We start from the raw sequence: 18,278 nt of genomic DNA, 5'->3' as shown, positions 1-18,278 counted from the left end.
TGAGATATCATAGGTCTGGGTTCCTCTTCAATTCTGCCTCTAACTATAATGCAGCTCATGAGAAAGTCACTTTTGCCTTCTGACCCTCAGTTATCTCATTTTCAAAGTAAGAATAAAATTCCCCCCAGCATATCTACTTAACACAATACTGGGAACAAATTAATAATGATAATATTCAGAGTTAACTGATAACAGCTAACATTCATCAATGTACACCACGTCCTAAGCACTTTTTCAGGATTCTTAACTCTATGAAATCGGTCACTCATGATGTCCCTTTGATGCATGAGGAAACTAAAGCTCAGAGATGCTGAAGAACTTGGTCACAAAGCAACAGAGAGGTAAAATTTGAACTGTAGCACTCTGCCTCTAAAGACTCAGTCCCTTTACTATTCTTTTCCATCTGAGTAAGATAATGCATTTGACAAGAGGCACTTTGTAAACTATAAATTATAAAACACATATAAAATATTGCCATTAATGTATAGAGTTGTTCATTACACTTATTTGAAGATTAGGTAACTGTCAATCCCTTCAGTGATATCTCACACACCTCATTCTGTAACAAGCAGTTCCTTCCCTACCAGCAATTTTACTTTCTGCAGTTTTAGTGACTTAGGGTTAACTATTGACTGACAATACATGGAAAATTCCAGAAATAATTCATAAGTCATAAATAGCTCTGTATTTGGACTAGTGATAATTATTATAAATAAGAATTTAGAATTATGAATTTAGAATTTATGACACTTTCTTATGATGCCTAATTTATAAACTAAACCTTATCATAGTTAAATAATAAAAAATGTATATACAGGTCGTGGTGGCATCTGAGGTTTTAGGCATACATAGGGGCTCTTGGAAGGTATCTATTGTGGATAAGGAGGAGTTGCTGTACCGATAATTGATTCTCAAAGAAACAACCAGAACTATATTAGAACGACATTTTAAATGAAGTTCTGCAAGTCCTATTTCTACCAAAGGTCTCATTCTTCTCTGGAGTTTAAAAAAGAAAATAAATAACAAAAAAAAAAAAAAAGAAAGAGAAAGAAAAAACACATCCCATTTGACAACAGGAACAAATTTCTCTTCCTGTTCTGGCAACACGACACTTCTGAAAGAACAACTTAAAGAGCTTGTCTGCACTGTGGGCCTGGCCTACTGACCTGTTGCGAAGGTAAACCAGCAACACATCCAGAGCAACCCATGGAGGGAGTCACACCACATAACTGCAGTGAAGTGACAGCCTCAAGCATCCTTCTATAAAGCCGCCTGGTATCAAACCCAGGGCCCAAACCGGTCACCAAGGGCCAGCCACTGAGGAGACACACATTTCAAATCCACGCACCAAGGGCCAAGTATGAATAAAGCTCAGAATATGACACTATTTTCCAAGTCCTCTTTTCAACTTTTCTACTCACTAAGTTACTTTGACACCACACCTGTTTTCTGTTCTGTTCTGGAAGCCTTGGCTATACAACAGATGGCGGAGTGTTTGCCTAACAAATGTTCTCCTGGGTCAGGCTAAGAAGGTGGCAGTGGGGACTGCTGCGGGTAGGAAGGAGGGAGGCAGGGACGCCCTCCTCAGTAGCAGAGGGCAGCCATCAATCTCCAACTTTCCTGGGAAACTTCCCACCCAGTAAAGGCCTGGGTACATCTGAGGCCCAAATGTTCCCATCTCTGTTCTTGCCTTCTGCCAATCATGCCCAGGATAGCACAGATCAGCAGCTGTCACAGGAAGCTAGTTAATGTGTACATGTCAGAGGGGAAAAGAAGAGAACATAACTCCACCAAATTTAAAACTTCAAAATCAATTCTAACTCAACTTCCAACGTAGCCCTCTTAAATCTAACTTGAGATTTAACTCTCTTCAGACTTAAACTTTCAAACCTCATACGCCAACTCAACCCTTAAGTGTCCTTCTTCCAACTTCAACTCAAATGGGTAAGGGCATAAAGATTAAGAAAAAATTAAATAGCTGAGTTGAACGAATTACTGTGAGTCATGCATCAGATCTATCAAAACATCTGGTTTTCAGAGGCTGAGAAAATCCTCACTTTCCGGTAACAAAGTTAATCATCTTAGGTGGGCTGTGTGGTAAAAATAATTTCTTAATCATGCTGTTGCCTATGTTTTCAAGATTCCATGCTGCAAGCACAGAACAGTGCTCTTCAATGGAGCTAACACTCATCTTCGGAGGTGATCTTTGCAGAAAACTGTGGGTCTGAGGGCACACCCTTCTCATCCTCTCCCCACCCCTTCACAGCACCTGGTGCCCCTCCATTTTGACATAAGATCAGTTGTGCATATCCAGTTCCATTGCATCTACTTGCCTGGATTGTGTGGAAACCAAACTACCTATCATTAGTAATGATTCTGGGTCCATTGAGAAGGGGACTGAAAACATACTGACTCCACTTTAACTCTTGTCCAGAGTTTTCCTCTGACTCCCTAATCCATCTTTCCTTCATACAGGGGGTGATGGCAAAAACTTCTGCAAAGATGATGACAGAGAAGGATGATGCTCCCTCTTTGAGGGCAGGGGTGACACTGGCCTTGTTCAATGTTATCCTGAAGCTAGAAGCATATGGCGGGTTCTCCATAAATAAATGTGGAATAAAATCTCAACAGGCAAAGCACCATGCAGAGTCGGTATGAACTCACTTAATGCAAAGTTCTAACAGGAAGGAACACTACTATTCCAATCTTACAGAAAAGGGAACAAAGCAAGAGAAACTTTACAAAAAGCCACACAGATAACAGTGAATGGAACCAGGCTTTGAATCCTTAGCACATAAGGTAAGGGAAACATTCTATGGGAGAAAGTCTCTCAGGTAGGACATGACGCTGTATGATCTGCCTCAAGATTTATTCCATCAATTCAGGTTAGGAATACTATAATCTCTAGTACTGAGTTGGAAAACACCAAATCAAGTAGGCTGGATATAGCAGTCTATGACCAGGAGATCTGTGGAATTAGATGTAACATTTTGTATATGTATGAATCTTCCCAGGGTGATGATCCTTAGTATTCAGAGTTTAATTAGTTAGTTTCTATTCAACTCAGGCTTCTAATGGTCACCCCCAAAGGGTCCAAAGGGCTCTAGATACCCTATGTATGACTACTGGAATAGAAATAATTAGATGAAAGTTTGGTGGGTGTTAGATAGGAGAACAGTCTATGGAAACAGCATAACTGGGTAAGGCACCACTATGAATTATTGCTTACTTAAAAATATTACCTCAGAATTTATACCATTGCTAGGATTTGTCCACAGGGAGTTCAAGGAGCCACACCATCACTAACCAGGTGATTCTGATGATGGTGACATCATAGGACACTGGTACCATCAGCCAAACTTATTAGTCTTCAAAATCTGAAAAGAAGCTGACAAAATCCACACTACAACAAGACCTGCAAATAAGACCTTTCTGATCATTTCGTTTTCTTCAATCTTCATCTGCAGCAGGATGCCCAGTCCTGAGGCTCTTTTCTGGTAAAAACCACCTCATGTTCAACAAGCATTTATTAAAAGCCCACTGTGTTCCAGCACTGCAATAAACGTTTGATCCTATGCCATCTGGATGCCTCCAATTGAGTCCAGACAATATATTTAAAAAATAAAAGCCTCTAAATAGAAAGCACCCAGATACGGGGAACTAGCTTGGGGAAGGAATCAAAACCATGCTGTGTCAAAGGCACTGATACTTCCTTATGGGGAGAATAGCAGACTTTCTTTCTAACTTCTATGGGGCTTCTAGGTAGGAAGTAGAGAATTAATCTGGATGACCTGAGAAGTATGAAAGAGAACTAAAAGGTAGAGATTTCAGGGACATAGAAATTAGTTAGTTAGTTAGTTAGTTTGTTAGTTAGGAAGGAAGGAAGGAAGGAAGGAAGGAAGGAAGGAAGGAAGGAAAGAAAGAAGATAAATTTAAAAGGAAATTTTTCCTAACTGGGTATTTTAGTCAGCTTTGTTTTAAGTCTACCATTTTTTTAAAGTTTATTTTTTAGTAATAGGTAGAGACAATATCTTTATTTTATTTTTATGTGGTGCTGAGGATCAAACCCAGGGCCTCATGCATGGTAGGCAAGCGCTCTACCTTTGAGCCACATCCCCAGCCTTAATCAGAATTTTTTTTTGCTGCTGTGACTAAAATACCTGACAAAAATAATTTTAGAAGAAGAAAAAATTATTTAAGGGCTCATGGTTTCAGAGGTCTCAGTCCATAGACAGCTGCCTCCATTCCTTGGGGCTCAAGGTGAGCAGAACATTATGGTGGGTGGTGGAAGAGTATGGCGGAGGGAAGAAGTTCACCTGATGATCAGAAAGCAGAGAAAGAAAGACTCCAATCTCCAGATACAATATATACACCCCAAAGGCATGCTCCCAGGGCATACCTCCTCCAGCCACACCCTACCCACTTTCAGTCACTACCTAGTTAGTCCCTAAAGGAATTAATTCACTAATTGGTTAAAGCTCTTATAACTCAATCATTTCTTCTCTGAACTTTCTTGCATAGTCTCACATATGTACTTTTGGTGAACACCTCACTCCAAACCATAACTTTAGAGTTATCCAATAATTGAACAAGACAGCTGGTAAAAAGTTAGTCACTGGTGGGGAAATTTGACATGGATTTATAGACTAGATGCACTAACACTAAGATGAGTTTGTTCAAGATTGGAGTCCCAAAATACAAACAAAAGAATTTAGTCAGTGTGTGACCCTTTGAAGCTAGCGTGTGATTGTGCTGTTTACAGAGAAGAATGTGATGTTCACAAATCAACTTAATACAAATTACACGCTTACCATGTCTATTAATGTAATGACCTTGGGAACTGACTCAGAATCTTCTTTAACCTAATGAGCATGCCGAGTACAATCAATTAGGCTTGCAATTAAAATTACAATTCATCTAACATATTCCCCCACCTCACCCCTACTTCTTCATAAAGCTCAGGAGACCATTGGGTGATAAATAGAAGCCCTTCTGTTATAGCTATCTTTCTACTTTTTTAAAGCGCTTCTATTATGTATAATTTATTAAACCTCAAATTTCTTCCCTATTTGTAAGTTTCAGCACAATTTAGTCAGGTTTCAACACAGAGTGTCAAGGGATAATTAGGACAGTTAGCGGTAATTTATCATTGCTCAGCTGGGTTTTCAAGCTTTCGCTGACTGCCTGTGGAAATCCGCTGGCCAGTTCTGGACAGATCACTATGAAATCTCCTTTATCTTTGTGCAAATTGCTTTGCTATTTTCCTGAAGTGAGCTGAAAGATGAGCCAATCCAGTCCTGAAAATCTAGCCATTGGTGTGCCTGTCATCAGAGTGCAGCTGAGGCCAAGGGCTACAGATGAACCACCCTAGTGGCTAATGGGTGATATTATGCTATTGGGCAGCTTTTTTCCCAAACTGCAGTGGGTTAGAAATTTAAGTTGAGCAGCCAGGCTTCAGGTTAGATCTTCAGAGAATATGCACAGAACTCCATGAACGTGCCAAGGCGTATTTCACAGAGCAAATATTGCCTAGTAATCCACTAAAGATGTAAAGGCAGAGACAACAATTCTGTACCACTTCTTTCCTAAGAGAAGGATTTTATTAAGCCTGCACAGAAAAGGGAGGACCACCTGTTCTTCAGAGAGACTCATTTACTAGATGGTGAAAAATGAATGCTCTGGGTAATTTCATTTTCAATTGATTTATTTCTAAATGGGGGGAAATTGACACTTGGTGAAGAAAGTAAAAAGCGAGTCTCTGGGAAGAGCCAGCTAGTCTCAGGTATAACCCAATTATTTGAGCACAGAAAATAAGAACACAGAGGAAAGGGTTGAAGGTCACACAAGAAAGTTATTCCTTGCAATGAATACCTTCCTTCCCCCTCCCAGCAGACTCTCCGAAAAGCATAAACTGACCCATATTTCCAGTTTATTTCTGACACCTAAATCTAATCAAAGCTCACTTTTTAGAAATCCAATAGTTATTCTCAATTAGATTGCACAGCAAATTAAATCATAAATTTCTCTATCCCAGCCCTAGTTGTCACATTCCTAAAATACAACTTTGCTTCCTCTGGCACTTTATTTAAATCTCCAAGGCCAGGCTCCAAAGCAAGTTATGGATTTGATAATTTGCTAATGTGGCCAAGGTAATTGTTTTGAGCCATAGTTATGATTTTATTGGATCTTACAACAATCAATAATAATCCATTGATGTCCCTGACTCTGGGGTTTGCTCGCAGTCGACAAACGGGGCAGTGGATTCATTTTTAATGTACTCACTTAGCACAGCCTCCCTGGGAGAGAGAGTCCTGCATATATTAATAAGGGCCAAGAAATGAATGGCATCAGTGCACATGCTTTACCCTGAAGAATTAGCTGCAGGATAAGATTTAATGCTAAAAAGAAAGGAGAGAATAGACTAACAGGGCCCATTTCGTGCGGCACCACTATCATTAAAGTTAATGGAATTACCGTGTGGTCATGCACCAAAGGGGGCCTATTGGAAGTTAAGCTCTTCTAGGGCCATTGATTTGCAGACTTTCACTCAAAGACTCCCACTGGCATCTGATGAGTATTGCAGATATGCAGAAAGCACTTCAGAAATTGTTTACTCAAACTGCCAGTTAAGCATATTAAGGAGTGACAATAATTGAATATTTTTGAGCCCATGATCTAGTTGAGCATGTCTTCTCTTAGAAGGGACTCGACAGGAGCACCTAACTGTAAGGTCTAGAAGCAGTGCTGGGATCCAGCTTTGCTTCATGTTTGCTACTCCAGGTCAGCATCTGCTTCACCCTAAGGCAGGTTGCCCTAGAAATTGAAAGATGACTATTAAAGAGTTACCTGCTTTCTTGTTCACAAGCTGTACTGAATAAAGCATCCCTTTGCACAACCAATACATTATAAGCTCTCCATAACAACAGAACCCCTATCCCCAAAGTTTCATAAACCTGCACTCCAGAGAACTTAAGGGATAATTAATAAAGTCCGTATTGTGGCAGAAAGAAAACTGGCTCAGACCAGGGGTGGACAACGTAAAGCCCCTGGGCCAAAGTGATTCTCTCATCTCTTTTTATAAATAAAGTTTTATTGGAACACAGTCATGCTCATTTGTGCAAATTCATTTACATAAATTCTACAGCTGTTTTTGTGCTACCAAGGCAGTTTTACAAATGTGACAGAGACCATCTGGCCCTCAAAGCCTAAAATGTTTACTATCCGGCCTTTTATAAAAGAGGTTTGCCAACCCCTGGCTTGTATCAAACAAGACCTGCACCTGGAGCTAAAGAAGTGTTCAAATGCATTCCAACTCCTTGGTTGCTAAATCATGGAGGAGGGTAGAAAGAATGCTAAAAACAACCACAGTGCCCATAAGAGACATGAGACACTAACTACTCATGTTCTAGAATAGTGGGCTTAAAAGCTTAAAAATCATGATTCTGCAACATGTACACTCAGAAAAATGAGAAATTATATCCCATCTATGTATGACATATCAAAGTACATAAATGCATTCTACTGTCATGTATAATTAAAACAAATTTAAAAAATAAAAAAATCAAATCAATTAAGAAGATCTGTCGTAAGTACAAGAGAAATATCCTCTGCCGTCAGAATATAATTGATACACCAAACACATGTCAAAGAGAATTAAAACTAATTAACATAGTATATGAGGCCTGGTCTAACACTCCCCTGCCCTCTTTTTGAGACTCATCCCCTGCTTCCCATCTCTCTACCCCAATTCCCGCTGCCTGGTCTTCATGTCCTAAAATGTGATGCACTCATGTCCTTTGCAATTCCCTCTGTCCAGAATTCTTTTTCACCTGGTTTGGCCCCTGGCATGCCTTATTATACAAGTCACCTCTTAACCATACTGCCAAACGTAACCTCAATAGTCCTATTCCCCTCCCCGTGTTACCCCACTTTGCAACACTTGGTTATAGCCCTGCTAACACCACCTCAAACATTCAAAGTTTTATTTGCTCATTGGGAATAGGGGAGTTCAGACACTAAGCTGAAAGATGTTAGGTGACTGCTTTGCCTTTCACCATATCCTGGTAACCCAGTGGTACTGACACTTAATAGGCACTCAATAAATGCTTACTGGGAGAAGAAGATGCTAATAATTACAGAATTTCTACAACCTTCTCACCCTTCCTTCATTAGGGTATTTATTCCAAAGACTATCTATACAGAAAGTGACCATGTCTTGTTTTTTCCTGATCTTCCAAGGACTGGAACATTACCTGTCACATAGTCATTAGAAGAATAAATTAAATAATGAATGCTATGTAAGAAAACATGAAGAGCAGGATGCTCATTTTCTGGGACGGCAGTACCTCTTGTAGTGAGAATATCCTTAACATCAGGCACCAATGACACTTAATTCAGAATTGGAAGCAGCTACCTCACAGTGTTCTGGGCTCCCCGACACAAAGATGGACGGACTTAAATACCATGGGGGGTGATAAGTAGAGCAGAAGAAAATACTAAATGACTTCCAAGGTCACTTGGCTCTCTGGAATTCTCTGAGTTATCCTCTCTGAGTCTCTTTCTCAAGAGTGAAATTCATCTATGGTCATCTGATGGCAGAGCTGAGCTTGGAATCATTTATTCCTTCCATGGCTGAACAGTTTCATCAAAATTATACTGCTAGAACCTGATTACATCTGGGAACTTGTACCATTTACAACCAACAGATGATTTGAAACACAAATAAAAGCCCCTGTTGAGTTGTTTCTCAGTGCACTAGGATAGAAGGCATGATTAGAAAATATTTTTTTCAGGGAACAGGTACTGATATATAGACTTCAAAGGGAGAGATTTGAATGTGAACATTAGGATGAATGGATTTCACCACAAAGCAAAGAATACTTGGTGTGTTCACTTTATTCACTCAATGTAGCTTATGCTTCTCAACCATTTTAAGCAAGGTCAACAACTTAGACAAGTCCATGTTTATTTTTCATGTATCATCAGGAACAAGAAAAGCTTATTTAAAAGAATAAACTGGGGTGGGGGGTGAGTGTTTATGAGAACCCAATACTACTGTTTTTATGTTGAAAGAACCAGGGTTTCAAATCACTTTTTTTTTTTTTTAAGGTCCCTTTCTACTGAGGTTTTGGATCTAACTGATTCAGAAGCTTTTTAGAAATGCTCCTATCCTATATTTCCCTGGTCCTGGTGGATAAGAGTCTCCTCCAGAGAACAGATCTGCCCTCAAACGACAAGTATGGAATTCATTTCTCTTGACACGTGAAGTTAGAATTTCAAAATTATGCTTTCCCCACACTAATATAATTCACAAAACGGGGGGAAGAATTTCTCACTGTGTTTGGCCTGAAGGCCATTATGGATTCTCACCAACCCAATATTTTTCACTCAGATGTCATTAGGAAGGTCATTATTCTAATTCTTCCATGACCGTGGCTCTGCAGGTTGCCATGTCTATTATTCATTAAGCTGGTTTCCACCTGACCCAGGCTCAGCCATCAAATCCTTACTTTTCTAGCTGCATTTTGGGTCCTGAGAATTACCTTATTAATGGCTTTGGCATAAAGGGCAAAGAGGAGCCTCTGAAAGGGACTGAATAATTCAGGACGAATATAGGAGTAAGAATCAAGCCCAGGTCACCTAGACCAAGAATCAAAATATATTTATGTTCATAAATAAAACAGTAGTTCATAAATATGGGTACCCATCAAATGTGGGTTTCTCAAATATCTATTTTGTGATCCCCATCAGAGATTTAGATACAAAAAGCATGTGAACTAGTTATATGCTAAAAATAATAAAGCAAGAAGACAAATGAATTTTAGCAGAGTCATTTCTTCTTCTTCTTTTTTTTTTTTTTTTTGCTGGGCCAGGGATCAAAGTAATAGTCAATTCTTAATGGAATATTCTTCAGGTGGGACACTTGTGAAATATAGCTACACATTTGTTTCTTTTAAATATACTTAAAATATAAATGATATTTAAAATAGGAATAACATAATCAGCAAGTGGATACATATTATTCAACTTTAAAATACAGATTTGAAGTCCTCTGGGATTACTTTATACCCCATAATGTTCTCTATGCTCTATTACTTCACCCAGAGGCAATCTCTTAGTTGTGTCCACCTCTCCAAGAAATACATAGATCTACATGTTTTAAAGCTTATAGATAGCTTAAAGTAACCTGCTAATATTTTACCATCTCTAGCTGTTAATAAGTCCTAAAGCAAAAGAGTGTAACATCTGCATCTGTTTCATCGGAAGTGCCCAATGTCAATCATAACACACATTACTTTATGGGCTCTCATTCTCCATTATGTATTTAAGGGCGTGGTATGATCTACAAGAAAGGTGTCGTCTTCTGCTATGGAACTGTTCATGTCATGGGACTCAATGGGCTCAGTTTATATGATATCACAGGTTTACAACTTTGCAGTTTAGAATGAATTACAGAACACTTTTCGCTGCACAGAATATTTGATTTCATTGTGATCATATAGACATTGCAAGCCCTAGGTGCAAGAGACAGTCTATGGAAACCTACAAACCACTGACAGTGATAAAGCATCTGCCAAAACTGCTGCATTTCCACATTACAAATCTCCAACAATCCAATATCCATTTTGCTTCATGTTAGTACCTCCAATTACTGAGGGGACTTTCTTTTGTAGCCCCAACTAAAAATCTAAAATGTAAAATTCTCTTATAAACTGACATACAGCCAAAAAGCAGCATTTAGGTTAATTAACCTTCATCTGGGTAATAAAGTTAAACAAGGAGACTTCTCCGGATATTAGTAGATGGAAGTTGACATTATTCTAAGTAGAGCAAAAGAAGACAGATTCATCTGTATTGAGGTTGACAAAATATTTACAAAACCTCTCCTAGAGCATCTTCTTCTATGCTGAGCTGATGCCCTATATTTTTCGTAACAGGCTGGTCAAATCATGTGAGGAAGACTTGGATTTGAAGACCAGCTCTCAATTTTGCTTTTGTGTATATGACTACTTGTGTAAACCCTGGTTTTCTCAACTGTAAAACGTTAATGCCTACCTGTGAGGGCGATTGTGAGAATTAAAAATATGGAATTAATAGCAAACAAATCTTTAGACTTTGCTGAGTGCCATAGTTTTAAAAAGCCTGTTTATGCATTCATCTATTTGGTCCTTATAACACTCCGAGGAGGTAGGCTACCATTAAGACACTAACTAATTTTTATAAATGTGCAAGTGAATGCTGGGACTCAGAAAGGTAGACAGACATGCACAGGAAACACAGACTGGCTAGTGAGAGATCTGGGTTTGAAACCAGGCAGTCTAGCTCTGAAGTCCTCCGTATGTTTTCCCCACAACTCCACTCCAGGACCCCCTGACTCATCTACCTTTGCTACCTGTGAGTTGGAGAAAACAAGGGACAAAAATTACAACATGGGACTACCAAGGGGCTTTGTTAATTCTTCTCTGAATGCTTTGACCCAACTGGCATTGGGAAGATCAAAGAGAACTAATTAGAAATGAAAAAAAAAAATAGTTTTTTAATACCTACCACTTAGGAGAGGGCTTGAAGTTATAGAAGGATAGAATTTCCTAAAGGAGATGAACAGGCTCCTGGCCACTTCTCCTGCCTGCAGAGCTAGAGCCCAAGGATTTTGCCCACAAATTATCAGGAGGAGAAAGAAGACACAGGTGTTTACATATCAGAGGACCTGAGGCCTCTGCACTCTTCAAAATCACCCACTTCCACATGTATAGCCAAACCCATTCCCTGAGCATCACTATTGTTTTTAGTTTACCAACCTCAGTCAAATTGGATTTATTCTGGGAACAGATGCAAATTATAAGGCAATTCCACAAGATAAAAGCTGCTGCATCCTGAAGATACTAATTCTTCCGGCAGTAAATACATGCATTAGGTATAAACAGAGGCAAGGCGCCGTTCATCATGACTTTAATCAAAGGATAAAAGTCCTTTGGCAAATTGCAGCTCTCTTGAAATTTCTTTCTAGATGAAAATAATAAATAAAAGTCAAAATCCTTTTCATTGTCAACATATGGTCTACTCCTTTCTGTGCACACCAAATCTTCCTTAGGAAATCAGTTTGAGTTGAGAGCAGCGGGTATGGGAAGATTCTTCCACATCTGCTTCTTATCATTCTGTTTCACAGGGCTGCAGTGTGTGTCAGAAACAAGGTGGTTATCTGTTAAAATACAAAGTTCTGGGACCCACATCAAATCTACTGAATCAGCATGTGGAATGAGCAGGAGTTTTCTGTACTATGAAAACCAACTTCAGGCCAGATGTGATGGTGCACTCCTATAATCCCAGCAGCTCGGGAGGCTGAGACAGGAGGATTCCAAGTTCAAAGTCAGCTGCAGCAACTTAGTGAGGTCCTAAGCAACTCAGTGAGACCCTGACTCTAAATAAAATATATTAAAAGGACTGGGGATGTAGCTCAGTGGTTTAGCTCCCTGGTACAAAAACAAAAACACCCTACCTCGGGTAACCACGAGGGACACAAAAGACATGCCTGTGATCACTCTTTAGAACCAAGGAATATGGCAGAGGCTAAATATATCGTGATGGAGAGGGTTGATAGTTTTCTCTTAATTAAGAAGGCAGTTGTCTGAATTTTCAATTGGTCATTTTTTAAATGAGTTCAAACAAGATTTCTGAGGAGCCCAAGTCATATGACTAGAAGAAAATTTTCTCAAGAATTTAAGCTAGTAGGCAGTAATTAATAGTGATAATATTCACTATACATTAATTAAGCAAACTTAGCAGCCCGCAAACATTCTCAATGCCAGATACACAGCCCACCCCACCCTATTTTACAGATAAGAACATTGATGTTAAAATCCATATTAAGAAACATATACAGGGTCCCTGGGGTAGTGTGTGGCAGGGATTAGAACTGGGTGGTCTGGGTATGGGTTCCATGCCTATGCATGTCCTAGTCAATCTCCTCTACCTATGCTGTTCTATACTGGTCAGTTGCTCCTCATTGTCACTCAGTATAAGAGGTAGACATTTTCCACTTGAAAAAGGAGGAAATGGATCCTCAGGGAGGGTAGAAGGCTGGCCTGAAGTGGCATAGCTAGTAAGCCACAGAGCTAATATTTCTTCAGTGACCAATATCCAAGTATATTAATTATCTGACTTCACAAAGAGGTAAAATATCCTCTATGTTCATGATACTAAAGATGGCTAAATCTCCATGTTATGTTGAAAATCTAGTATAGGACAATAAAAACTCCTCAGTGAATAGAAGCTTTAAAAAAATTAATCACACTTTTTTCTAAAGAATTCCTTTTCTTGTTCTTCTAGAGCAATCTGAAAAGTAACTGCTAATATTTCAACAATTATTAAGAGACACTTCCCAATGCATTGATATTATAAAATTAAATCTCTAAGCAGAGCATTCAAGCACCATAAACATAGAAGATGGTAAGCAAGCATGTTCTATAAACAGTTCTTATGAGATTCCAGATTACCTTCCCAGTATAAATCTCTCTTTAATATACCTAAAACATCCTCCCACCCAGAGAGGTGCATAGTAATTGCCCTAAAAGACAGCTCACGTTAAAGTTAAACTTATTACATAGCATCCCTTTCAAAGGAATGAATGTTGCCTTACTGGTTTGGTTAGTTGGAATTAAATTTTGGATTGTGATTTCTCGTTCAGTAGAAATTTTGGTCTTTGTCAGTGATACCTGAGATATGGGAGATATTTGATAGAAACTTGATAAAATCCAGACCCCTAACTGCACACTAGAAAACACACGTCATCTGCTACTTAATGTTACACAAATTAGAGAGAGGAGCTAAGATTGCTTCTGTCAAGCAAAGTCCTATTATCTTCCTCAAACAAATGAGCCATGGAGAAGATAAGGGAGAGAAAGAAGTATCTTTTCTTTCACCATCACTAGGCTCATGGTTAAGATCCATGTAACAAAATATAGATTAACAAGAGACCAGCAAAACTAATTTAGTAAATGTTTTAGGTGATGTGGGAGGTTTCAGCAAAGAAGACCCAATGAAACAGGGGGAAACTATTATTAGAGAATCAGGAAGACATATGATTGGAGAATAAAAAGGGTCTGACCTATGGTAATACAGTGGGGGGGGGCACTTAGCAGAGCATGTGTGGTTCTTATCCTTCATGTATGAGGGAAGAACCTTCTAAAATGAGAGTCATGTGACCTAACTTTAGGGAAGGCAGGTCAGATCATTCTTTTACAATCCATTCTAGTCCAGGAGGGACAAGGCCAGAAAGTGACCTCCCTGCTTGTCTGGTTTTCTCTATTTCCTTCTCCTTAAAATACTCAAGATATGAAGTGTCCTATTTGGGGTAGCAAGTTCTGAACCCATCATAAACAAGCACAGAATCCAGGTCCGAGGAGACTTGCCTTCTTGGGGGGGACAAAACACACAGCAGAAATAAAGGAACATAAGCACAAGTAAAAGACAGAATTCAAATAAAATAATTGGAACAGGAGGTTTTGGAGGGCTACTCTGGGTGGGGATCAGGGAAGGCTGATGTGCGAGGCAAATGGCTGAGAAGAAAGAGCGAGTTTCCCAAGCCTGAAGACCTCCAAATCACTACTGTGGTCCCCTGGTGGACGGCCGTGTTCTACTACTGTTAAAACCAAAAAGGAGAGCTAACAATCAATTATGAAGTAAGAGGTGGCTTTTTTCTTTCGAATTTCCCTTTTCCTGCTACAAGTGCCTTACTGAGCAAGCCACACCACCCTTGCTCTTTGCAAAGCAGAATCTAAAGCCTCTGAAACAAAACCCCTCAAGTGGCATCATGTTCAAGAGGCTAACTCAGTGGTGCGCCTTCATTAACAGAAACAACAGCTGCTTCAGGGGGAAAAGACCATTACTGGGCTTATTGCTATTACGACCCAGCATGAGACAAAAATGGTTTAGAACCCAGGCATCAGGCGGAACGGCGAGAGAATCACACACAGAGGCAAAGATGAAGAGAATGGCCTCTGTGCTTCCTGTGGCAGCCTGTCAAACCCTGCTTCAAAATGTGCAACTGTGTGAATTTCAAAATATGAAATGCTCCAACTGTAGTCTTCAGAATCGGACAGCTGAACGGTAAGAATGCTGCTGTGCTCCCCCGAGGGGCTGCCAACTTCAAGACTGGCTTCCGTGGGTCACGGTTATATAGTTATCATCGCTTACTATTGAAGAACCATAAAATAGTGAAGCTGGTAAATTTCTGTACTCTCAAACAAATCATGGAGTGTGTGCTCCTCCACAATGAAGAATCCCCAGTCCCAATCACAACACCCCAAATTAGTAGATTTAAAATAAGAACCGAGAATCAACCTCTTGCTGAACTACCACCAAAGTTAATTTACACACAGGTAGGAGAGGTCTGAAAAACAGAGACTAAGTGAACTTGGCCTGAATGCACAATTTGGAAGCTTCATCATATATTGAGCATGTGCATGAGAGAGAGGGAGAGAGAAAGAGAGAGGGAAAAAGAGAGAGACACACACACATATTTCTTTTAGCCATCATATTCCACAAAGGGTTTGCAATGTCACCATTAACTCATACTAAGGAAATTATGGAGACAAGACAATTAAGATATTCCAAACAACATAATCTGTTAATTTTAAAGAAAATAACACTTATGTTTTTTTTTAAATCAACTTAAGCTAAATAACAATGATGGTGACAGTAACTACATTTGGCAATTCATAGATAAGTGCTGTATATTGCTATATGTTAAGAATGAACCATCACCATTTCCATCAAAGCTAACAAAATCATGAGGAGATTTTGGTCAGATAACTGGAACATCAAAAAGTTGTTGCTATTGGAGTCATGAGAGTCTATAGCTATGGCTCTCAGCCTAGTCAGACACAATGCTTATTTTTATCAAATGTGTTTTATTTTAATCAAGACATCATCCAAACACCATAAATTCACCCTTTTAAAGGTTGCAATTCAGTGGGGTTTATTATACTCAGTGTTGTACAAGCACCACTAATTCCACAACATTTTCATTACCACCAAAAGAGACCTATACCCATTTGGACTCATCCCCAATTCACTCTTTCCCTCAGTCCCTGGAAGCCACTAATATACTTTCTGTCTCTATTTGAACCTGTTTGTATAGCAAATATTTTAACACCCCTTTCAGAATTCTGAAATAAAATGTTGAGATCATATAACCTATCTATTCATATAAATTTCAGTTATGCTCAATATATGTATATTACCAATCTGTGCATTCCACTGAATATGATTTGTGCATTCTTCCACGATTAGCTATACCCCTACACTCTCACTTTCAGTGGCTAAAGGAATTCCATCAGACAGATATTGCATAAAGCATCTCATCCAGTGTGACTGGAATACACATTTGAATACTGAGTTTTTGAAACTTTGGTAACCAGGTTTAAACATTTGTATTCACTAAGAAGCCACTGCTATTATATCCCGTTTTAGGGTCTGCACATTTGGGATTCTGTCATGGAGGGAGGCAGAAGTATTGATGCAAGCTGAATGTCCCCTCTGTCCCTATGAGAACATCATGTGTCTAAAGCAATGCAGGAGTGACTAAGAATTTGGTGGCACATTTGGTGGCAGTTCCTTTGAGACATTAACTCCTCAAAGGCACTTCCCAGACATTCTATTTTAAAACTTCCACAGTATATGTGTTAAACATTAAAGTGATATACAAACTAAGATGAAAAAGGAACCATGTTCATTTGGTGTAGTTTGGTGCCAAACATTATGCTGCCTAGTCCCAACCAGCCTTGGAGTCATAAAACCTTATACAAAGCATAACATTAGCATAGTAAACATTAGCATAGTAGTCTGATTTGCCTCTATTTTTAGCAAAAACAAGAAAAAGCAAAAATAGCCTTTTCTATATAGGAATTAGGCATAGGACTTAACTCCATAGAAATTTGCGTTTGTTTGAAAGGAGCTGAAACCCAGCTTCACAATCAGCCAGGAGTTTAGTCTTTTTACTATGGAGTCAGATACTATCCTAATAAATCCTCCTTTCCTCTCTAGCACACTTAAAGACCAATTTTTGAGCTCCACTGGTTTGAACTTTGGTATTTAAGTACCTAAGGAGGAAAGGAATAGGTGTGGGGGTGCAGAGAACAGTGTAAGCACTGCCAGCAGGGAAGGAAGCCACCTGGGGCCACCACAACCTTGTTCTTCCGCTCAAGAACATGAAGAAAAGGCAGAGTGTGTGAAGAACTAAAAGCACGTCAAAGGTGCCCCGGGCTTACCGTGGAACACACGCAGTCCACGCAGAGCTGATGTGCTGTGTTTACGCAATCCCTGCCAGGAAACCTTGGACTTCAGTTTCTGGTTTTGGACTCCTTGATTTAGTTGCTGTTTTAGCTTTTGCACAGTAATTATTTTACCGCAAAAAGGTAAATGTCTTGTAAACTAATGGGAAACATACTGTTTGGCACAGTTTATAATGTCAGGATTTATGGCTCCAACACTGAGGGTCTCTCTGACCTCGAAGATAACATAATGAAATAGCAATGTGCTGCAAATGACTCGTTGTGATTTTTTATTAGTTCCCATAATTGCCCCTTATTAATTTGTATGCACATAATAAGCACTCACCTTCACAGTCTGTCCGGCTTCGGGGCCATCCTGGAAGAAGGGAAAGGAAAAAAAAAAAAAAACCAGCAGAGGTGAGAACAGATAGATGGTATCTCATGCTTATTCAGAAATATCACCCGTTAATAATTTAGATCCAATTTCATTGTGTGTTAATTTATAGCATTCTCATGGGGACCATTTGATTCCAATGTGTGGGACCAGACAGTTCTCCATTTCCGCCCAAGAGTAAGTGAGAAGTTATGTATAAAAATGACATAAATTATCCAGTAAGCCAACCCCCTTGCTACTTTTCATGCTCTTTGCTCTTGGCTATGGTTTTAATTGCATTAAAAGAAGGTTGAAAATGTTTGGGGAGGTGAAGTATCACACCTTTTGGTTATCTTTAAATCAGATGTGGTTTAATTAATGCCTGATTACTTTAAGTCTCTCCTCAGGAAATCTGCTGTAATCATAATCCATTAAGCAAGAATATGGGGTGTTTTGTGGGGGAGGAGTCCTTTCTGGCTATTCTGACCTTGGAGAAGAAAATGAGAGTGTTCATTGTAGCAGGATTCTTTTTCCCCATCCTGGTTCTCTCTCCCAGCTTCTGATGTCCAACAAAACTACTGTCTTAATTGAAAACCAGCAGACCTACCTGATCACCAGAGCACAGCACAAGAAAC

General features: G+C 39.3%; 1 protein-coding gene across 7 annotated transcripts in view; it reads right to left on the bottom strand.

Annotated features, from left to right (window-relative positions):
• Fhit (fragile histidine triad diadenosine triphosphatase) overlaps positions 1–18,278 on the bottom strand; it is a 1,398,971-nt gene that overhangs the window by 259,863 nt on the left and 1,120,830 nt on the right. For all 7 annotated transcript variants that reach the window (XM_076867894.1, XM_076867918.1, XM_076867902.1 and 4 more), the window contains one exon: positions 17,617–17,646. In XM_076867894.1, coding sequence (XP_076724009.1) covers positions 17,617–17,646 — 30 coding nt within the window. The remainder of the gene's footprint in view (positions 1–17,616; positions 17,647–18,278) is intronic.

The sequence above is a fragment of the Callospermophilus lateralis genome, chromosome 1 (genome assembly GCF_048772815.1).
Source record: "Callospermophilus lateralis isolate mCalLat2 chromosome 1, mCalLat2.hap1, whole genome shotgun sequence".
In the NCBI taxonomy this organism is placed as follows: Eukaryota; Metazoa; Chordata; class Mammalia; order Rodentia; family Sciuridae; genus Callospermophilus; species Callospermophilus lateralis.
The sequence above is the reverse complement of the archived record's forward strand: the minus strand, read 5'-3'. Positions and strand labels throughout refer to the sequence as shown.